Source organism: Aythya ferina (genome assembly GCF_964211825.1).
Source record: "Aythya ferina genome assembly, chromosome: 4".
NCBI classification, from domain to species: Eukaryota; Metazoa; Chordata; class Aves; order Anseriformes; family Anatidae; genus Aythya; species Aythya ferina.
In genome coordinates, this window is record NC_140300.1 from 76,442,078 (window position 1) to 76,466,272 (window position 24,195).

Here is a 24,195-nt window from a genome sequence, read left to right on the forward strand (position 1 = left end):
CTACTGTACAGCAAACTGCCTTCAGTCCATCAAATTGTGAACATTCTGTGGCTTCACATAAAGGATGTAGAACTCCAAAGCAAGCATTAAGAAACCATGTTGTTTTGCCACCACCAATTTAAAGGCAGCTAGTCTAATGGCTAGCCACACTGGGAAGAGTCACGTCCGGATTTTAGCTCTTTTTTCCTCAATCAATCCACATTTAGAATATTATTTTTTACATTTTTGCCTGTTAAAAACAGGAGATGCAGAATATCTACCTAGTTTTTGGGGCATTTCTAGGTCTCGTTAATGTTTTTAAATGATTTCCAGTTTGGATAAAAGACACTATCAATACAAAGCATGATTGAAAATTATACTGCAACTGAAATGTCTTTATTAAAATGTTCATAATGCATTCAAATTTCTCTTTATGAGAGTTTAAATTGCTAACAAACTAGGAAATTTGCTATCTGCTGTGCTTGCACAAACATCTGAGCCTCAGGCAGAAAAGAAGTTGGAATGAGCTTGTCAAGGTTCACATTTCAGAGATGAAAAGATTACTGTATTAGGGAAAGCACTATACCACTGTGATCCAGCTGAGGAAATCCAACTTGATACAAATGTCTATAAAGGCTACTTCTGGCAAAGATTTGGGATATATCCAAGAGCACAAGAACAGTTATAAGTCACATGCAGCACACTTGAACAAATATGGCATGATATCTTCTGTGAAAACCAACACTTGTCACAGGAAGATTAATAGGCTATTTAACCACTGCATCCACAGCCATGGCTAAGACTAGTCTAACATGGATCTAAATAATTCTTTGCTGAACATTTAAATTTCTTTAAGAAATTAATTTCTCTACACAAAAGTTGCTCTTGGTTAGCAATACAAGCAGCTTTTTATCCTATGTTGACATAATATTTTAAAATAAACTTTTGATCATAACAGACTGGACTTGGACTTCATGGTTTAGCATTATTTTTTCTTACATTTATTTTTAAATACCGGACTGAAGAAGTGTTTTAAGTATTTTTAGTAGGTAGTATTTTTTGTTGTTGTTTTAATTTGTGAAATAGCCCTTGCTACTTCATCTCACTAAACTATTTTCAAGTCAGCTAGTCAAGAAAATCATTTCAGGGATACAATTCCTTTTTAGTTTTATGGAATTTGTATGAATCACTGATCAGAGAAATATCACTTACCATCATTTATACAATTGCAAAATCCACACTGATACCTTCTTCCACCTTCAATAAACTGCATGAAGGGACACATGTAAGCTTTGCACCTGTTACATCGGATTGGTCCAGTCTCACCATGGTTTACAACATAAAGAGGTGTCTAAATGAAGAGGTACATGAAGTTATAAAAAGCACTGCAAATTTGAAACCAAATAAAGTGAGCTAGAAAGGTGCTACTCAGCCTTAACATTTGTTAGATTTTACCTGACCAAGAAATTATTGTTCAGCATTTACCTAAATTCTCCAGTACAGCTGGCTCAACCTTGTAGGTCCCCTAAAGAACTTAATTTTCAAGCTCACAAGCTCCCTATTTTGGTATTTATCAGAAAGAAATAAAGGATCCACACAAAGAGCCTACAACACTTTGAAAGCATCGGAAAGGGCTCTAGGCTGACTTTCTCCAGCAAAGGATTTTTATAGCTCACAAGGGAGAAATCTGCTGGCGTCAGGTATTTCGCCTTCTCTATCAGATTGAGCTTTTCTCAAAGAAACTTGATACTCATCGACTGCATGCAGCTATATCAAACAGGTAGTTACTAAGAAAGCTTCTAATATTTTCAGTTAAATGCCCTTCCCCCTAATGCTGCTGTGTTACATGCTATAGTAAGGTTTGATGCTGCCAGGGTCACCAGCTAGAGTAGAAGATTTAGAAGAAATACTAATACTTACTGAAGGAAAGAATATACAGTAAACAAATACAGTATAACAAACACTTGTCAGCTTAATTACACTGACCATGCTTGCTTATAGCCTCTGCCAAAAAACACAGCTCATGGAAGACATTTTCCAGATGCCTCTTGCAGTAATAACTGTGCAGCAATTGAAAGATTCCTGTAATTGTAATTTATGTTAGAAAAGTCATACTTGAAACCACTGCACAAATGGAAGTTTGTTCAATTATTTGTGAAACTCTATAGAGCATAAACAAACGTGGTTTTTGTTTTTTTTTTTTTTCTTACTCCCTTCAACCCTAACTAAAAATCTCTGACTGTAAAAGAAAATAAATCCAGAGTTGGGTCCCATGATAGATCTCCACAAGAGGAAGAATGTTGACAACTCTTGAATGCTAAAACTTTTCCACTAGCATATTCACTTATTTAAAATTACTGTCTCTTATAGAATGGACGCATTTAATCTATTATACATTTTTATCTTTTATTGGAGAATAAGAGTCTTTGTATACCTAGAGAATCATACATGTCTTTCTAGCATTCACTGCTTACACGTATTTTATTGTTTGTTTATATTTCACAAAGACAATTATTTTACTTATTTATTTCTCCAAAGGATTTGATGCTTTTTGCCAAAATCTTTATAGAAACAAGTAGATTTTACTACATAGGTTTTAAGTGATCTGTCCCGCTTCACTCAGATAACACATTGATTTGTGTTCTTTCTTCTACAAAAATTGAGTTTAACACAAATTAACACAATGTCAGCTGGAAAACGATCAGGGTCATTCTTCAGACACAAGAGCCTTGGCTATAAAACCCAATCACTACCCAGAATAACTTAAAGTTTTAGAACTTCTGGGTTTTGTTCATTACTTGGCAATTTTCTGATTATCATTCTGCTGTATTAATTTAATGAGGCCTGGATCTGGCTTGCCATTAATAATATAGTATCTGAACAGGTAGGGAAAAAAAAGACACCTTACACAACACCCAATGCATTTATATACATTCTTAGTGATTTTAAACCTTATTCTAATACATTTAATGTTATTCAAGAGCAAAGAAAAATTACTCTCAAATGATCATATTTTGAAATACCTTATTAAAATTAAGATCTTTACCTATAAAGCATAAATAAGAAAACTCATAAAAATAAATGCCATAAAGTTCAGAGCCTAGGTATGAACATTCTTATACTTAATAAATTACCTTTTTAATGACAGCAGAAATAAAAATAGTATTTTTTTCCTTGTCTTTCCATTTCTGGAGTGGAAATGTTTATCTTTCATCTCCCTCTAGCTTCATTAAAAAATTTACTTATTATAAAGTCGTTTTGTAATGTGGTTTTAAAGCCCTAGTAGCTTAAGGGTTACTAAGATCTGCATGTATCTTATGTAACTTTCTGCATCAAATGGTCTTCTTGAAGTTGCTGAGACTATGGGTAGTGCATGAAGTTAAAATACGCTGTCATGTTTTACAAAAATGTTATTCCAATCTTATGTAGAGAAATAAAACATAAAATAACAATGAAATCATACTGCAGAGGCAGGCTATTTTTAGCTTCTAATAAACTTGCAAAAACTTTAAAACAAAACAAAAAAAACAAATCAATAAAGTTAAGCCTAACCAAGAAATGCATGCAATAGACTAAAAAATTTTGTGTAACAGAAAAATCTTGAAAAAAGGGCCTGTTTTTTGATTTCTTAACATGAAATGTTAATTTACCATTCAGTATTTTCTTAAAATAATTTAATCCATTACAACAGTAATGAATATATCTAATAATAAAGCAATTTATATGGTAATTTATATGGTAATTTCTGAATAAAGACTCAGACTGAAATAATCCAAACCCACTTCTTCACAACACAGTTGTTACAACAAACTCATTTCTGTTTGGCTGTGAAAACTGCTATTACATTTCCAACTGTCAAAATAATTTCCATTGGAGTCCAAAAAACTTTTTTTCTTTTTAATACCTAGATCTTACAAGAATTTACAAAGATAAATAATATACAAGCATTTAAAAAGCATTTTAAAAGAGTAAAAAGTCTACTTTAAAAGTCTATTTAGTAATACATAAAACAAAAACTGTTGCCATCCACAGTCCAAAAGAAATGGTGCCAAATGGGAAAGCCCTGCTTTCTATGCTCCACAGCCTGTACTTCACTCTCTGTAGATGTCACCGTACAACAGAAGATAAAGAGATCTGTTTACAGTCCCATGGAATTCAGTGGCAAACTTTCAGGGAAGGAGGGGATTAAAATAAAAAAAAAAATCTCAGATTTTTCTTTTTTTTGAAATCAATGCAGTACTCCTTTTTCTTTTGCTTCTCCAACTATAAACTGTCAGCATTTTCCTTCTCTTCTCCTGTAATTTTCTACAAATAATAAATGAATCAATTTAGGTATCTACAATAACTATTTGAACATTTGCTGTATTTGTGCATTTTGTTCTTGCACCTCTCCTACTCCTCAAAATCCTTTCCCCAGTTTACCCATTTGGATCACCTGACTGAGAACAGAGACAGTCCTCACAAAAATGGACATGTAGGCATTGATTGTCAGTTTTCCAGCACTACCAAGTTGTAAATATTTATCAAAACCAATGACTAAAACTACTACTCAGTAGCATAAATCTGACCTCGTAAAATAGATTCCTTTTATGTAAGCTGAAGGACTAGAGAGGCAGAAAGAATCAGCTGCACTGGGAGGGCTTTATGTTAAAGGGAATTGGGCAGAAGAGATAGGAAATGCTGTGGAAGACCTGCATAAACTTTCCCTTCTCTGAAGCCTCAGGGCCCCGCTACAACGCAAGCCCTAAAAGCTAATCTGATAAACTATAACTTATCTCACTATTAGTCCAAATATAGTTGGGATAGCAAGAGGTATTTTGGAAATATTTCAGCCAGAATATTGCTCTATAATACAGTTCTGACTCCAGAGAGATAAATAGGCATTGGTGGCACCACTCCAAGATGAAATACGTCCGTAAAAATTTCCAGACGGACTATAACTTGTGCTTTAAAGTCTCAGAGAGCTGAATTACTATTGCTTGCTATAAAAATGGAGACCTGACCCACTCCTGAGGGTTCCCTGTGATGCCTGCAGAGTATCACTGTATTCATATTGCAGGATCAGGGCCACTGCTGGAAATTATAAATGTAGGAACAAGGACTGCAGTGAAGCTCAAGTTCATCACGGCACATCTCTGGAAAAGCATTCTGAAGAGAAAATCAGAAGAGAGTCTGGAGAATGAAAAAGAAGCATATGCAAATGGTGAAGAGAACTAGCTATTTATCACACAACAAACTGAAAAATGTACATCATCTGTTTTCATTGCCAGACTCATATACGTAGACTGGGCTACAAGAAAACCTTTTGTAGCTGTGCTGCAAGTTGAATTTCCACATGCAATGTAAGGCAAAACGCCTTTGCCTCACAGTCAATGTGGACTCCTAGCCCCCCACAACATACACCCTATTAGCACCTGATGAATCTGCATTAGAAGCAATATTTTTGCCCAGAGTTTGACTCCATCATCATTTGAATGCATTTAACACCCCAGCACTAAAATGACAGGAATGTGTATTGAAATGAGACCCACACAACTTGCAAATCTGGCTACATCCAAGAGGAACACGAAAATTCGTACCAGGAGTGCAATTTTCAATTACATCAGTATCTCCATCACAATCCCTTCCCCCTCTTCCCTGCAAGATGAGTAATTTGCTACCAGTTTCTCCCTATACTTTTGGATAACTTTACCAGCTTATACAGAGAGCTGCTCTATGCAATGTAACACTGCACACTATATACGACAAATTGCCTGTTCAACTGCAAAATCAACAGAAAGCTAGTCATTGATAACAGTGAATCATAAGTCAGACTATCCACAAAAAAATTATTCAGTCAGCATTCCCTTTTTAAGGGGAATGTTGCAACTTACTGAATAGAGCTAGCAACATGAAGAGTGCAAATGCAGGCTGCTCTCATCAAAATTAGGAGGATTTAAAGAAGTTTGAGGATGGGGAAAACAAGAAATAATGATAAAATTTTGACACGAAGAAACCCCAGGAGTAGGCAGCTTACTTCTTTAGAACTTCCATATCATAGAGGTGGCAGAAGAAGGGGAAAAAAAAGTTTAATATCCAGGCTTAATAGAAACACAATTTTTTCTGGTCATGATGCCAGGTTGGGAATACCAACTGTTAACAAGTCAGCTCTCTCCAGCACTTCTCAGCTTTGAAGTAGTGACTGTTATTTGGATGTACGGACATGCTGCATCTCAAGTGAAGGTCAGCAGCCAGGATTAACTGATGATATAAGCAGAAGTGTGAAATTGGATAATCAAGAAACTGTGCTGAACAACAGACTTTAAAAATGTTAACATTTCATAGAATCAGATCTCAAGCAGGAGGTCTCTCAATCTAGAGAGATATACCCATACTCATCAGCAAAAGTGCAAGCTGGTGCAGAGGCATGCACACAAAGTGAGAATGGAAGGAGTAGAATACAAAGCTACCCTAGGGCAGCTTAGCCCCCTCTTAGGGCTGCTGAGGGTGACACACACGTTAGATCAGATGAAATGATACTGGTTCATGCCTGGACTAATCCACAGCTCCATTTCCAACGCATCAATATCACAGATGGTCCAGCACTGCAGTCCTTGTCTGAGATTTTATTTTGTCGTTGTCACATTAGTTGTAAAACCATAGAAAAAATAAGAAAAGTTTAAGGTACCTTTTCTACAGAAATGTTAATAGTTACAAGAAGAGTTAATCTAGCTTTATTGATCACAGAAGTTTCACAATAAAATCAGGAGTTTGATTTTCCATGAGAAGGCATTCTTATTTAAGATGTCTGGCTTGACATTCATTCAGCACAAAATGAAATAAAAGATAGTGACATATTTTAGAGAAGCAAATGGAATTAGCAAAGCATTTTGTTTGTTTGTTTGTTTTTTTCCAGATCTCTGCAGGAAAGCCCTAAAGTATCTTCAAAACAGCAGAATTTTGGCTCCAAATACTATTACTACTGACTTCTTGAGAGGTCTGGTCTCTATATGTTTTGTATGCTCACATCAGTGTTAGTTTACACACACAGAAGTTTTCAGGATTGCTAAGTACAGGATAAATATAACACCACAGTTTAAAACACAGGCACAACCTACTACCTGCAAGCATAATGGATAAACTGGCAGATCAATTCTGTTTTAGAGTGGCCAATGACCACTTTTCACAAACACAGCTGTGACTGTTTCTAACATGCTCTAGAATATCCTCAGGATAGCCAATCAGGCAACACCAAACAGTGCTCAGGGAACATGCAGCTCTAGGTTTAGGGAACAAATATTTAAGTTTGTAAATAAATCTAAGTATAGTGTTGTAATCTCTTAAGCAACAATTCTGGATGAAGTTCTGCCACAGGACAGCATTGCCAGTGGTATTCAGACCTTTGCAGAAAGAACAAAACCAAAACCTAAATGGATTTCAGGATCATTGTGGCTTACTGTCATCTTCACTGGCAAAACAGATGGGGTTCTTCTGTTATTTTGTACAGACAGACACACACACGGAGGCAGGTATACAATGTGTACATATAATTTTTGTCAGCATTTGAGAGAAAAGTATCTTACTGATTTAAGATTTACAGAATGAAAGGTCTGTTGAATGGAGGGTTTCTTTCCTTCTCGAAAACATGGAGCTGTTTTTTTTTTTTTTTTTTTTTTTTTTTGTTGTTGTTGTTGTTAAAAGGTATTGCTGTGACTTTTTAAGCCAAGCTTACAAGTGTTTTAATTCAAGGTGTGTAAAATAGTTCTGCATAACATTGTTCAAGAAGGCCAGCAGGTTACATAGTAAACATGCCTCTAGGACTAGTTAATTTACTTCCACCGAAATCAGAAAGAAGTGAGAATACCTGAAGTGTCATGCTATAATCAAGCCAACTCTAGCTGGTCACTTGCCTCTATTAGAGCAATACTTAGAATAAGGAGAATTGTTATTATGTGAACAAAAAACCAACCCAGGATATCTTAACCTCTGAAGCAAAGATATTTGGGGTGAGTTTAGTATCCTTTTTAAGTCCTTTCCATGATACAGAAGCTTAGATTTGAAGGTCAGTAGCAAAACTAGCTGTTATTTTAAAAATACAACATCAGGTAGGAGTACTTATATTCTGAGTCTCCCTTCCATGGATACTTTCACTGCTATGATAGCTGGATGCTTCAGACAGTCTCCAGGATCTCCCAACAGTAAGAGTGTATGCAGCTACACTCCTCTCTTTTAAAGATTAAGCTAATGCTGAACATCACAAGTAAGGGCTGTGCAAAGAGCTATGAGCTAAGCAGTCCTCAGAAGTACAAAAACCTGTACTATTGCTCCTGTACTCTAGGGCTGAGGAGATCATCTTTGTATCTATTTAACAAGCACGGATTACCTCCTTCTTTTAAACACACACACACTAAAAAAGCAGCCCCTCCTTCACATATATTTCCTGTCCTACAAGCAGAGAAGGATCCCTTCTCACAGAATAAAGGGACATACACAGAAGGCTTAGTCTCCCCTATTTTCCTACAGGACAGCATTAGAGCCTGCTATTATGATTAGGCCCCAGATATAGCCTCGTGCTCCTGAACTTCACTTGAGATGCAGCATGTCCATACATCCAAATAACTGTTTGATATCAAGAATAAATCTAAACATTAAAATAATAAAAATAAATACAATCAAACAACATCAGCTTTCTACTCAATTTAATACAAATATCTTTCCCCTTTCAAATTACATACATTGTTCCATTCAGAGTATGATTCTGCACTACTGAACAAATAAATAAAAATATGTATAAACTGAACATGTAAGAATAGCTTCAGTTTAAAAAGCAAAATAAAGCTTTTCATCCTGAACTAACTAAATACCAGGGAGTGCCCACTCTGTGAAGTTTTCCAAGGTAACTGAGTAACATCCCTGCAGACTCAATGTTAGAGCTCCCAAAGTCTTACAATGTTGGATTTACTGCTGTTGCTATGGTCAACTTTGGCCAGTGAGTAAGAGGAGACAAATCCAATTTCAGAAGAGCAACATGCAGCCTAAGAGGAAAACAGAGGAAAATGCACCCACAGAATGTCAAGTGGCATTCGAGGAGTTATTTTGAGTTACAGATTTATCTAGCAACAGCCATTATTTTATTTTTTTTTTTACATGAGTATAATTTTTGTCGGTGAAACTATTAAGTGGCTGTTATTATTTTTTAATTCCCTCTTTCCCCTCGATATTTACTGGTGCTTAGTCAGGCTTTTCTTCTGCCATGACCATTCTGAAGAACAGACAGTTTCCAACTTATCAGAAACTAATTACATCGCCGTAACCTATATCTTTAGAAATGCACTTTTCCCAGTCTAACCTTTCAAGACTGCACGAATTAATCAGGAATTCTGATTAGAATATGAATAAGGTATATATGAATGTCAATTTTCCAAGTCAATTCTGAAAGAGATGGGGACAGTAAGTCCTTACTGTAACAACAATGATGCATGGAACAACACAATAAAGAAGTATGAAGAGTATTTTAAAAGGTTACACTAGAAACAAAAATGGGAAAAAAATAAGGAAATTTACTCGAATTAGGAAATGCTATGCTGCCAAAATCTTTGCTAACTTTGGCTCTACATTCTTTCTTGTTACACTGTGTAGTTACAGCCCAATACGCTATCAAAAACTTTCTCCTAGAAGATGAAGCCTTGGGAAGCAATCCAATTCCAAATGCTTTACTACCAAATGCAGACTAGTGCCAGACGTACTCCATAAAGCAAGCCTTATCTAATGCAGGATTTATGCATCTCTAAATTAGGCACTGCAAAATCTAGCTCACAGGCCTCTCAAGTGATATAAAGCTTTCAGGGTAAGGCACCTGGAGATGTACGTAAGTTCTGGACTCTCTATACCATGCATGGGATAGTCAAGCACCCCAGAGCACTATCCAAAAAAAATCATTAACCCGGAGCTAGTCAGTAGGAGGGGAAGAAAAAAAAAAAAAAAAAAGTACTGAAAGAGCAACAAGGTTCAACAACTCTTTTCCAGATTCCAAGCAGACTCAGGACCACAAGACCAGAGTTTCACAGTTCCCTCTCAAATGGAGGTGTTAAAGGGATTCTTTGGAACACGTTTTAACATCTGAAAAATGAAGAAAATAGTAATGTTTAGGCTCACATTTAACAGAGCAGAGAGACAGTGAAGAGTTGAGAATACAAGCTTGTGCTACCTGGACAGTTTCTACATGGATTGACTGTTCCAAATAGCTCAACAACAGATTAGTTGTAAAAATACCAAGGCAGTCCTAAGAACATGGCGGAATGTCCTGTAGCATGGCCCTATCTCTGAGCTAACTGGCCTAGCTGTAATGTACAAGGCAGTACTGGTGCATGTGCTTTCTTTCTGGTCCACTGACTTCCGTCTCTGGAAGTTTAAACAGAGGCAATAAACTCTGCTGTACAGACTGCTCAATAGCTCCCCATTCCTGGAGAGTGAAGAAGCCTTTCAACATAGTCAGAATGCATCCTAACTATTAAGTTTGATCTCACACTCATCATGTTTTACAAGAACATGACAACAGGCACAGATTACTTTGAAAGTGTACCCAAAACACATCAACAGAACTCAGACACTGCTGGATCTTTGACAATCCAGAGAACTGCACAGCATGCAATGCAATATACCCTAGTTACTATTTGGAGATGCAAAACATCATCTCGTCACTGGTCAACAGCTGCTCTTTCTGCTGTGGAGTACTCATTTGAGAGGAGGAAGGCTTTGTTGCCCACAATGGAAAGGAGAAGTTCAGTATTGTCTACAAACACAACAATTTTGAATAATTTCAATATAAAGAGTCATATGTAGTTTACACAAAGGAAAAAGGTCATGAAACATTCAATAAGCCCTTACATTTTGTTTCCACTAGTGGTGAATACGAAGTGGAATCTCAGTTATGTCAAGTCCCATATAAGGATTACAAATTTACAAGCCAACACTGAAAACAATTAGATATTTCAAAACAAACAGCAGAGCAAAACAGATGTCCAGCTCTTTCGGAGCCTTTCATTCAAAAAGGTGTTTTTTTTTGGTTTGTTTTTGGTTTTGTTTTTTTTTACTATCATCTTTTGCTATTTAAAAAATCTTTCTAGTAGTAAGGACAATTTTACTGCCTAATCATGGAACTCCTATCTAAAAAGACTGACAGTGCAAAGTTGCTGAACTGCATAAAACCAACTGCTTACATGAGCTTCAGCGCCCAAAAGTAAAGATGACACCAATATAAAAAGAAATTTTACAAAGAACTTCTGGGCAATCCTAGAGCTAAAGACCAGCAAGTCTTACTTCCACAGAAAGCAAATTGGTAGATATAACAACGGAGGAGAACATAAAAAGACATGCCAATAAACAGGACAAAGAGTTCATGTGGCTCTTGCAGAGGGATGTCATGACACAATCTATTGAGTTCTGTCAAGAGTCAGCTAGTATGCAGACAAGCATGACCTAGTTGATATAGTGTACTTTGCTTTTTAAAAGTCTTTTGATAGAATCACTCAGCAGAAGTCCCTAAAATTAGTTAGTCTTTCACACAGCATTGGGGAACATCCTCCTGCAAGTAACTAACTACAAATCAAAGGGTAAAGTAAAAAAGTGATAGCTTTTTATGGTGGGTGGATGCTATCAGTGAGCACTTCTGTTCTGCAATCTGTGCTTTTTAACGCATCCCTAACGGAAAGGATGAATCAGTAAGGTATTTCCATTAAGTCATTTTGCACTGCCTACAATCTACGTGTTCCTCAGTCCCCTCAAACCAAAGCTCTGCACAAGCACAGAACTATTAATAAATACATGTGCCTATATAAAAATGTGTTTCAAACTACAGGTATGGCCTGCTTGCCATTCTTACTGGCCACTGAATCTGAGTCCCCACCAATCCCAGAGTTGATCACAAGAGTGTAGGGATTTCCCTGAACTCTTCAAATTTATTCAACATTTGAATGACTTGTTTCAAACCCACTGAACAATCTTGGGATCTAAATGAAAATTCACACTGTTACTTTGTTCTTGAAACAGAAGAGAGATTTTGTAACATTGCATCACCTGCTAGTTACTCACCTCACTCAGTTTGTAGTTTTTGCTAACCTTACAGTACTTACACAGCTCTACCTAGGAAATGCACTGTCATTCCTGTAAAAAAACATGGCTTTCCAAGCAGCTCAGCTGCACTGGGTACCATCATATCTCGGTATTCTTCTGAAAAGGTTAAATGGCTTTCAGCTCATGAACACCAGAATTCCTGAGAAGCAATTCCATTCCAGTTTTATCTTTTTAACTTGTTAATCTACTGAGTAGAAACATGAAGTAATAATTTCCCACCACTGACTATTTCTATGAAGAAATAACAAAGAAATAAGTAATAACATTGTAGAGAGTGACAACTCAAAACTACTACGGAACAAAAAAGAAAGTTACTCTAGATATTTTAATATTTAAAACTATATTTTTTTGGAGTTGTTTATATTTGATGATAAAACTTGAAATACTTTTTCAACTAACTTTTTAAGAAGGCAGTATTAAATGTTAAACCAAGATCACATGGTTTATTCAGGCTCTGGAAACACTGGTGCATCTCCAAAACAAATTTACATAGAGCTTTGTCCATGTGATAACTGTGAGAGCTGGTTTATTTTTATAGACCGTTGCTAAAGCACTGGTGGACTAAAAATAAGTTCTGTCAAACAATGATACTGTATTGTCAAAACCGTTAACAAACAAATACTTTTCATGGATCATCCAAATCAGGGGAGTGAAAATGAACTGTTACTTTTGAAAAATAAAAAATGAAGACTTAGTATAGATAAAGATTCAGAAACACCTAGAGCTGTTAAGACGCTGGACAGGGGTGAGGAGGTACAAATGTTTAAACGACCTTAGCTTCTAATGATATATAGCATACATGTAAGGTTCACTAGTCCACGGTTTTCTAGATTGGCTGTGGAAGGCTTTTTGTCATTTGTAATCATGAGACTGTGTGCCCTCCATAGGGGCTGCCTCTCTTTCAGCTCTGGTGAGTTTCTGAATAACCTCATTTTCACTTTCTCTGCTCTTCTGAAGCTCAGTGTCCATGTACTAAGTGTTACTAACCTGGCTGTTCTTAGGACATCAAACACAAGCAGTCAGTGATCTCTACTGAACAGTCTCTACTTGTGTCTTAAATTAGCTCTCACTTGTGATTTACCACCACTGACACAAACCCACCTTCTTGAGCTTTTCTTCAGCAAGATCAGTATGACATCTATTTAAGTTTTCCATAAATGGCTGCCATAAATGAGAACGTTCTCATGGTGCAGTTGCACCAGGTTACAGGTGAGCACCTGCAATCTGGCATCTTAGCTGTACTGGATATTTCCTTACTCTCAACTGTCAATTGTTGAGGAATTCAGCTTTCCTCCCTTGATCTGAGGACTGATATTGCAGCCTACTGGTATATTTTTATGCCTTTCTTATGTTGATCTTGTGTCCTCTCTACTCAGAATTTCTAGGTATTATGGAACTTCTCAGACACACCACCACTCCACAGAGCCTCAATTGCATGGGGCTTTTTTAGCAGTATATAAAGCCACATTTGCCTTCTCATTGCATTACATTTCTGTAATTTTTCAAGGTTCCTTCTCTTTTAAGGAAGAAATCCTGTATTATTTTTTTTCCTGAAACACTGCACTTATTCAAAGGCATGCATGGGTTGTTTTCACTTAACACCCTTACCTAGCACTGTGTTGATTTTACTTTGTGTTCTTATTTTCTCCCACAGCAATAGCTTGTATCCCATTTTTTACTGGACATACGGATATTTTTTGCACACATCTTCCAAAAATGCCCCTGTTCAAGTTTATGTATTTCTTGTCTCCTATTTCTTTCCTCAGACCCTATTTTTTTTCCTTCCCAAAATCTTATTCCCTTATTCCCATTGTACATGTGTGCTAGCATTCCCAAATGACTTTTGGAGACAGAACACCAGTCTGTATGTGTAGACACTCCACTTTCATCAAAAGAACCCATGGTTACTGAAAAAAATTAAATCTACCTTTCAGATATGCTCAAACACTGAATTATTCTTGTCCAGGCTGGGCCTCCAGACTGGAAGGAATATTTCTGAGAAATACTACTGAACTTCCAAATAAAAAGTTTAATAAAAAGATCCCTGGATCTTTTACCTCCACCGCTTGTGTCAAAGGAAACAAATCCTCAAAGATCAAATTCCACTCGACTCAAAGTGATGACTTGACTACACATGCACCTCTAGGACCCCAGTTACCTTTTCCTACACCCTCATGTTCATTTACTATAGATGAAGAATCTCTCAGGCATTCCCTCCTACTGCCTGCACAGGCAAGAACAGTTCAACAAATTGCTCTGTTGGTTAAAATGTAAAGCCAGCAGGAGACTCTAAGCCAAGTGCACAACCCACCAACGTGTACCAACATGTAACACCACTGCTTACAATTCATCCACCAAAATGGTGAATGTGTTAATTTTAGAAAGAAAATAAGTAAATGAGCAAACAACAGCCCTCAGTAAATCAAAACCCACACTCAAGAACGGAGAAAGGAAGAACAAGACACCTGAAGACCATGCTGTATACTCAAATTATCTGGAAGCACGGTAAGTTTTTCCTATTGTTTCTAACTGACCTAGTACAGTAATGGCATAGAAAGAGAGTCACATACATTCTATGACAACAAACCACTGAACATGCAAATATACCTATGAACTATTTCAAATTCATACTCAACTATAAGCAGTGATGAGAGCAAAATGCCAGTCAAGTAAGTCTTATGAGTATTCCATAAATATAATTCTATCAGTCACTTGAATGATCATGGAAGCCCATGGCTTTTCAAATACAGCTTTACTAGTGCAGAAAGACATGCATCATAATAGATTTTGTATAGTGTGTGGGTTTGCTAAAGTCCTTACAGTTCACTTGAGATGTGTCTGTTTCTCAGCTGTTCCTAATCATATTACCAGCTGCACAAAGCATTTGCAGGCATTTCACAGCCATGTAGTTATCTTCCCTGCTAAAATAAAAATCTTAGTTCAAACTACAAAAGTCTGTTGGATCAGAAGTTATCCATCCAGATAAACAACATCTGCTTTTTTCCAACTTATTTAAAAAAAAAAGAATTTACAAGCAATAAAACAAAGTTAAAGAAAATCAAAGACTGCAAAAAAAAAAAAAAAACACTGAAAATCTGTGCAATTTTAATTAGGCTTTTCTGTGCATGTTTTATGATGGAGTTTCTGAATACACAATCACAACCAGGACAATAACTTGCAAGAGATCCCCACTCTTTTTTTGCAGTAAACAATGCTCTGAAAGTAAATTAGCATTGCATGTGAAAAGGAAATGCTGCCTACAGCCCTTTGTTGCAGAATTTAGAAGCTGCACAATGAAGATGGCAGGAAGTTACGGACAAGAAAGGACAGCCCTACAGATGATGCAGTTACAAGCTGCACTTGCAAAATGGTTTTATCCCTACTACTGATGCAACCCACTGGGGATGCCAGGAAACTGTGTACCCGTGTAACAACTACCCTGAGATCATAGGACACTGCCAATCTGCAGAATTATTTTGCACATGAATTAGAGCTATGCTTGGAATAGGAGGGGCTGTCATAGATGGTAATGTGAGGAAAAAAATTATTAGGTTAGTGTCTCCAAATAACTGCCAAAAATGGATAGTTACATTTGTCTGCTTTCTATGACTCAGTTCATCCCAGTAGAAAATACCCTAATCTTCTTATTTATTTTGTAAAGAATAGAAAAAGATTTTTTGAATGTAACTATTCATGTAGTAAAATGAATTTGGTCTCTGTTGATACTGTTCAGGGCTATCCTCTTTTAATGTCTTTGCCTATAGCTATGTAATTCTGGCAGCTGCCAGTCATGGCATAAAGCAGAGATAGTTGGGGCAACACCAGGAACCTGCTGGCTCAAATTACATAGTTACCACTCTTGTACCTTTTCAAAGATTTTTATCCCTTGAAGTTGCATCATGACCCAAGTGCAACTCATAGCCTTCAGCAGCTACCTCTCTACTCTAGCTCTTTCATAATCATAGATAAGACACCCTCCCACCCCACCCAACCAGAGAAGAAGTCATTAACATTTAGGAGACAAAACCACATGGGACTAATATTCTGTTAGTCCTCACCTCATTTTGTGGAACAATAGCAAAAGGCTGGATGACAGCTGCCAGTGGGATGTGAGTCTGTTTGGCCATATCTGAAGATGACGGGAAGCAGTAGGTAGTACATCGGATATAACGAGGGCTGGCATGGCCTAGAACACCCAAAAAAGCATGCACAGTTAAAGACTGATAAAAGGAATCTGCCTGTCCTAAGCACAAACGAGAACAACAACAAAACAACAAGAGCATATGCTAAGTTAAATGCATGCTTTTTGTTCTCCCATGGAAGCTTCTGCCCATCTCTTATCAACCCACTGTCTCCCCCTATAGGCAAACCTTTTCTTGCTGTTCAAGTTTAATGCAGAGATTTAAAAGTATAAAGAAAAAAAAAAGCACAATTATTTGCAATGAGAATCTCAATAGAGATTTATTTGAAAATATCCATATCTGAGGTGTTAAAAGGAAATAATATGGATGAAATCCCCAGTGACAATGTCAACATTGTACATAACAAAATGCAACAAACTGATACTTACTGCCAAGACCATGCTAATGAGCTATCCCTAATTCAGAAGGTAGGATACCAGTGGTAAATGACCAGGCTCATATATCCTGCAAGATACAGTGTGCTACAATCACTACCCCATTTCTTGTAGCACACTTAGCTCAGTTCCCTCAATGAGGAACTGCGTTCTGCAAGGCAGACAAGTGCACTGGAAGTCCAAGGCAGTTCAGAAACTGCCTTCTTCTGTTTTTTTTTTTTTTTTTTTTTTTTTTAAGCAAACTCACTCAGTTTCTTGAGAGGAATTTCTTTGTTCATTAGAACTGCATAATCCCATTCTCAGATAACGTCCAAAAATCTTGATGTGTTTGTATGTTTTGTATAGCTTATCCAAGCACTGATCAATTAATGCTGGACTAAATGATACCATCAGTTTTATCTATATTAAAGTATCAAGTCTGCTGCCAAGAGCACGGAATATGGTACTTACAGGGTCTAGGCTGAAGCAATTGGAGGTCCACTAGTCAAATGAAAACACTAAGCCAACTAGACAGGCCCATACTATGTCCCTATGGTTTGAATAGCATTTTCCAAAATTCTTATCTTAAAACACAACAATGACAGAGTCAGTGCTTTTTATAGTGTCCATCTTTTAAAATTTCAAAAGAATCTGAAGAGGGCCTTTTAGTTGCAAAAAATTACGTTAAGAGAAGTTCTGTCAATTATGCATATTACTTTAAATTTCAGCAAGGATAGGAAAGATAAGGGCAAAGTGATCTCACGACTTTCATTGCAATTAACCAAAAGTTTAAGAATTCAGTTCTCCCCCCAATGCTCCCCCTCCCACACATACCTGGAAGCAATTTTCCCATTTTATGTCCAATTTAGAGTAAAAAACACCATTTTTAGGTGATAAATGTGAGAATTTAGTCATACATACATATTATTTCATTTCCCCCAAAGCAGTAACAAGGACGGTTACCTTGATCTTGGATTATGCAGTCTGTAGTGACGAGAGGAGGAACCTGTCCTCTTGTGTTTGTAGCATATATCTGTCCTCCCCTAGAAGCTTTGTCATTTTCAATTACTTGAATCTGATGAATAAGAAGCAAGAACAGTGTAAGAAAGATTGGCCATGCATTCAGTTACATCCACAAAGAGTTATACCTTATATAGAGGTGCCATAAACCCATCACATACAAACTTCTAGGATAGTTAAGAACTTTAAAACTATTCAGACACAGCTGAGCAGTGTAACTCACAGCTACAGTTGCCTGTTGGATCTCTACAGAGGTAACACTACACATAGGGGTTGACCAGACCTATGTACAGTGAACAAGGGAGTTCTTCAAAGCATGTTGACTGCTGGAGTCAGACATTTTCAGGAGAGTCTAGCCAGCAAACTGAATAGAGTGAACTGAATAAGCCTTGTTACTGAATCTGGCCTTCCAAGCTCCAAGATCAAACTTAAGCGCAAACAGGTTGCATCACTTTACTCTGATGTCACATATACCAGGTTATCTTCTGTATGGCCATAATTGTGCCAGATGCTGTTCTTCATAAGTGAATGTGTGGGTAATTTATCTGATTGCAATAGTGGGAAGGGTTGGCCCTCAATTCCCCCTCACTAGGCTCTGTGCACAGGATGGTTAAAAAGTGAATGACAACCTACGGAGAGTACCACCTTCCTAGCTGAGCTACATTTCAGCACTGCAATTTAGAAGGTAGCAATTTCAATCCTCAAGAAAAGCCTGTCTGGCCATGAGGTAGTATGCCAACCCTGGAACTCAGTGTTTTAATTCCCTGAGTCATACTACCATGTTGTGAGCTTCCTCCTAGGAAAAAAAAGTGAAGGAGAACAATCACAGAAAACTTCTGGTGAAGCAGCTCTAATCATGTGCAGGTTTATTCTGGTTGAAGATTAATGAATTATTTTCATGAAATGCTCATGAAGCTGGCTTTACTACTTAATAAATTACCTTTGTGTACACTGTCTATACTGTCACTTCTACAGTCCCTCATGCTTAAGTTTGATGCTTTTCAGGGTACAACTGAAGTTATATAAAAGGGTATATTGGTCCACAGCATAAACTGGATCACTGAGACGATACCACTATTCCTTCTCATCCTCAAAGGAGCTATATTTTCAGTAATCCATTTTAGTGTGTAGTCTAACAGCTGTGAGAAAGAGGAAGGAGGCAGGGATTTTTTGAAACTGCCTTTGCCACTGCTGCTGGTATCCCATGCAACTGTATCTTTACACTGCACGTGAATTTCTAATAATAGCTGTGGAACTTCAGAAGCCTCTGCTGGAAAGCAAACAAAAGAAAACCAAAATTAGTCAGCATGGAGTCTATTGATCATTGTCCAAGACGTATTTCCTAACACACTGGAATTAATCTATGGCCTGTAACATTTTCATTCTCCTTAAAGTTTTTTTTTATTGCAATTTAAAAACAGAATACATTCCTCGGAGTTTGTTATACCTTCTGCTTGATTACTTTTCCCTGCCTGCTTGGCTTGTATACTTATCACTAACTCTTGGATTAGAAGGGAAAAAGGCTTTGTTCTACAAAGGTCTGCTGGCTGAAGGAAGCAAACCACTTTCAAGACTTAGCTCTGCAAAGGATCAATACACCATGGTATTCCACAGTTAACTGACCTAAATATATCATTGTTCTTGGAAATAATTGTTGACAAAGCCCAGATGCTACTTTTTATAGATGTTGTCAGAGAACTATCAACCTCTAACATATGTAAGAAAATATAAATCAACAATGGCTACAGATAAATTTACTTCTTATCTGGCAACACTACTGTAATTGTATAGTGTAAATATAACAAGAGAAATACACATGATCATACTTACTCCTCATTCTGAGTTAGCTTTTTGCCCTCTGCAGACATTGACCCAGATCATGTTTCTTTTAAACATGTTGTTTTGATCCTCCCTGTACTGCTAAAACAAACCTTTTAACTTATTTTAACATCACTGTCATAGTCAAGGCTGTTTATTCTACGTATGTAATTTAAACAAGACATCAGTCCATGCTTTTGTGCCAGACCTCCCGCTCCCCTGATGCCTTTTTCTTCCCCTATGTGTATTATACAAGATGATTTTGTACTTCTTACATAAAAAGCACCATCCTGAGACACTAAGAATGGTCAGGCTATTCAGGGCACTATTACCTACATTTGCTAATTATACAGAAATTCACTTCAGGTGTTTTTTGTGTGTCGTGTTTTTTTTTTAAAACCACAATGGTGGCAATTGCAGTTGTTACATTAACTTCTAAATGGTTACCAAAACAGCATTTTTCCAATATATTTTCAGTTTTTCAGTAAAAACATCACTGAATAAAACAAAGGAAGAAAATCCCAATATAAGGAAGTAAAGCTACACCCTACTGAACAGGATCAGGATTTTACACACGTGATTTTCCTCCCTCCCAGTAAAACACACTTTCCTGCACAGTAGTACTGCTTCAGCAGAGGAATGGGAGATTCCTTCCCCCAGACAAGCTTACAGTGTGGTAGTTAATGCATGTAAGTAGAGAGCCCTGTGTCAAAGCTACAACATAGCCTGCTTCAAGAATCCTGACTCTGCAAAGACCTTTTCATGCGTTCAGCTGATCGCCAAAACCTGCATTAGTGTGCTTTCCCCACGAGCACATTTCCCCCCCCACATTGATCAGCTGTTTCCAATAAAAAAAAAAAAAAAACACAAGTTAAATAGTGCCTGCATCTCACAAGGAATTCCTTTGGGTAATAATTAGACTACTTCATTCAAGAAAGATTGACAATCCATATCTTGTTTTATTTTTCCTCTAACACAATTCTAAAAAGAATAGGCTTTTTCCCACCAGTGCACATTCAGGCAGGCTTTAACTGAGCCTTCCGAACCTGTAGGAAGCTTAAGCATTACATATACCCTTAGCTACTGAAATCCTTACAAGTGTAGAAAAATGCTCAAGCAAGTAGTTCTGGTTGCCTGATGAACTCCTGCAAACAGTGACATGGCTTTTGAGCATGGGTCTTCTCAGCTTTTCCATGTTTGCAGTTTTAGAGTTCACATACCTGTGCTCTGCACCAGTCCTACTTTTTTAACAGTCTACCTGTTACTAAGTTTAAGTCTTGGATCTTTCTGGAGTGGAAAGGAAAGGTGACCAGCTGCACAGAATGCAAGTAATCCCTCAGTACTCCTTACTGTCGTAATGAGAACCGTGTTGAGAATTCCTATTAATGTACTCTGAGTTGTGCATATGTCCCATGTCAGCTAACATTATAAAGCCTCTTCAGTTCTAAACCCAGTACTGTACTCAGTTATTCCAAACTGACAACACAAAGTAAAAAGCCCATGTAGTTAAAAGACCATAAAAAAATTGCAACATAACCTGTAAACCAAGCCATGTAAATGCAATGGCATTAAATAGAGCAGAAATTTACTTTCATAAAACATTAGTGCCATGTACTTACTGGACTTGGAATAGAGTCAGGATCAAGTTTCTTCTGTTGTAGACCAGAGAACTGTGCTGGACCTCCAGGAAAGGCACCAGGATAAGACAGCTGAGATCCTGCCATCTGAGGTCCATAGTTTGCTGTACAGTTACAAATGACCATTGATATAAACTATTTAAGCTCTGTTATCAATTTTAACATCAGTTTTTGCCATACAAATCATTCTTCTGCTAAATGCAACTTCTCCTTCCTTTCTGTTTTCAGCAAGTACAAGAAATGGGTTATTTTAGCTCATGCAGTCTGTATTTTAAAGGTAAGCTTAAAACTAGGCGTGACAACTCTAGTTCCAAAACTTTTCCATTATATTTTTTGAGCATAATTAAAGTTTTTGCTATTATATAGCATAGTAGGATTGCTGGTAAAGGTTATTACAGCTACTCAAACCAGGCCTTTCACAGGATGGCTCTTGTTGGAATGGACCTTAAAGTCCATCCAGTTCCAACCCCTCTGCCATAGGCAGGGACTCCACCCACTAGATCAGGGTGCCCAGGTCCTCGTCCAACCTAGTCTTAGACACCTCCAGGGATGGAGCATCCACAGATTCTCTGGGTAATCTGTTCCAGTGCCTCACCACCTACAGAGTGAAGAATTTCCTTTTAATCTACATCTTAGCTCTTCTAGTTCAAAATCATTCCTCTTTGTCCTATCACTATCTTCCTTTATAAGAAGTTGCTCCCCGTCTTTTTGTAAGCCCCCTTTAAGTACTGAAAGGCCGCAACATGGTCTCCCTGGAGCCTTCTCCAGGCTCCAGCCCCAACTCTCTCAGCCTTTCTTCTCAGCAGAGGTGCTGCTCCAGCCCTCTGATCATCCTCATGGCCCTCCTCTGGACCAGCTGTAATAGATCCACATTAATCCACTCATGCTGGGGGCCCAGACCTGGATGCAGCACCCAAGCTGCATGAGGGCAGAGCAGAGGGGAACAATTCCTTCCCTTGATCTGCTGGCCTCACCTCTGTTGATGTGGCCCAGGACGCAGTTGCCATTCTGGGCTGCAAGTGCGTACTGAAGGTTCATGTTGAGCTTTTCATCCACCAGAAACCCCAAGCCCTCCACAGGGCTGCTCTCAGTGAGTTCTTACCCCAGTCTGTGCTCATGTCTGAGATTGCCCCAACCCAGGTGCAGCACCTTGCACTTAGACTTGTTGAACCTCATTAGGTTCACGTGGGCCAACTTCTCAAGTTTGTCTAGGTCCTTTTGGATTGCATCCCTTCCTTCTGGTGTATCAACTGCACCACTCAGGTTGGTGTCATCTGCAAACTGAATCCCATTATGTCACTGATAAAGACAATAAAAAGCACCGGTCCCAAGATGGACCCCTGAGGGACGCCACTTGTCACCAATCTCCATCTGGACCATGTGGCCACTGACTGCCACTCGCTGGGTGTGACTTTCAAGCCAACTCCTTATCCACTGAATGGTTCACCCTTCAAATGCATCTCTCTCCAAATCAGAGATCAGGATGTCATGTGAGACTGTGTCAAAGGCCTTACAGAAGTCCAGTTAAATGACATTGGTCAGTCTTCCCTTGTCAACTCATGAAATCACACCATCACAGAAGGCCATCAGATTGGTCAGGCAGGATTTGCCCTTGGTGAAGCTGTGCTGGCTGTCTCAGACAGCTCCTTGTGCCTCGACACTGCTTCCAGGAGGATCTGTTCCATGAACTTTGTCCCAAATACAGAGTCGAGGCTCCATAGGTGAGGCATGTAATTCCCTGGGTCCTCCTTTCTGTCCTTTTTTAAAAAGGAGAGTGATGGTTCCCTTTTTCCAGTCACCAGGAACTTCACCTGACTGCCAGGACTTTTCACACATAGCTTGGCAATGACATCAGCCAGTTCCCTCAGGACCCTGGGATGCACAGCACCGGGCCCCATAGACTTGTACCTGTTCAGTTCCATCAGGTGGTCTTGAACCTGCTCTTTGCTTACAGTGGAAGGGACTCTGTTCCCCCAGCCTCTGCCTAGAGGTTCAGGAATTCGAGAGATGCGTGTGGGAAACCTGACTAGCAGTGAAAACTGAAGCAAAATTTTTGTTGAATACCTCAGCCTTCTCCATGTCCCTTGTTATCAGTTCTCCCTTCTCATTTATCAGGGTGTTACGCTCTTCTTGGCCTTTCTTTTCTGGCCAGTGTACCTTCAGAATCCCTTAATATCGACGTTAATTTATTAATAATTCCTTTAACATCTTTAATAGGTTCATCTGCAGTGGTGAGCACCAGGCCCAGTAACACTTCTCAGGTTGGGTTGCCTAATACCTGGACAAGGAAGTTATCCTCAGTCTCCTGAATCACTTGCAGCCTGCTGTGTGGCTTTTCCAGCAGAATTCTGGGTGGTTGAAGCAGCCACCCACCAGGACAGGTGCCTGTGTTCATGATGCTTCTTGCAGCTGAAGCAGGAAGGCCTCATCAACAGGCTCTCCTTGATCGGCAGCCTGTGGGAGACCCCAACCACAAGGTGTCCTTTATGGATCTGGTCCTTCACCTTTACCCACATGCTTTCAGCCTGTCTGTGGCTGTTTCTTAGAGCTAGCTCTGTGCAATCTATCCATTTCTCAACATCCCTGCCCCTCCTTCCCTGCCTGTCTCTTCGGTAGAACTTATAGCTCTTGATTCCAGTGTTCCAGCTGCATCAGTGAGAACCTCCTTACTAACAAGTCGCTGCAAACCAGCCTAGTTAGTTTGACAATTAAAAAGCCAGCTAACTGTTTTACTTACTTGTAACAGGTAAGAAAGCACATTCTTTGTATTCAATTACAAATCTTTATTGCTATAGTAAAGAGGAGTATCTAAAAAGGAGTACCACTCCTTTCTATAATGTTATGACTTTATCCAATACTAAACAAACATTGTTTCTGACATAAATTAATTTCCTTTTTCTTGTTAAGTTCTCAATAGAGCAATGAACTTTTGAGCAAAACGATATCCTGCCTTGAATGTACTGACAGGCAATAACAACTTCCATTCTACAAAAAGGCAATTGAATTTTCATTTTTCCAAGGCAACAGAACATCACCTGTGAGTGGTCACAGTTCCACCAGTGATTCTCAATATAT

At 38.2% G+C, this 24,195-nt stretch overlaps 1 protein-coding gene across 4 annotated transcripts in view; it reads right to left on the reverse strand.

The window, feature by feature from the left end:
* The window catches only part of LOC311436106 (protein transport protein Sec24D-like), a 53,474-nt gene that overhangs the window by 19,433 nt on the left and 9,846 nt on the right, over window positions 1–24,195 (reverse strand). For all 4 annotated transcript variants that reach the window (XM_084517917.1, XM_084517920.1, XM_084517918.1 and 1 more), the window contains 4 exons: window positions 21,103–21,224; window positions 17,609–17,720; window positions 16,149–16,276; window positions 1,192–1,330 (listed from right to left, as the gene is read on the reverse strand). In XM_084517917.1, coding sequence (XP_084374043.1) covers window positions 1,192–1,330; window positions 16,149–16,276; window positions 17,609–17,720; window positions 21,103–21,224 — 501 coding nt within the window. The remainder of the gene's footprint in view (window positions 1–1,191; window positions 1,331–16,148; window positions 16,277–17,608; window positions 17,721–21,102; window positions 21,225–24,195) is intronic.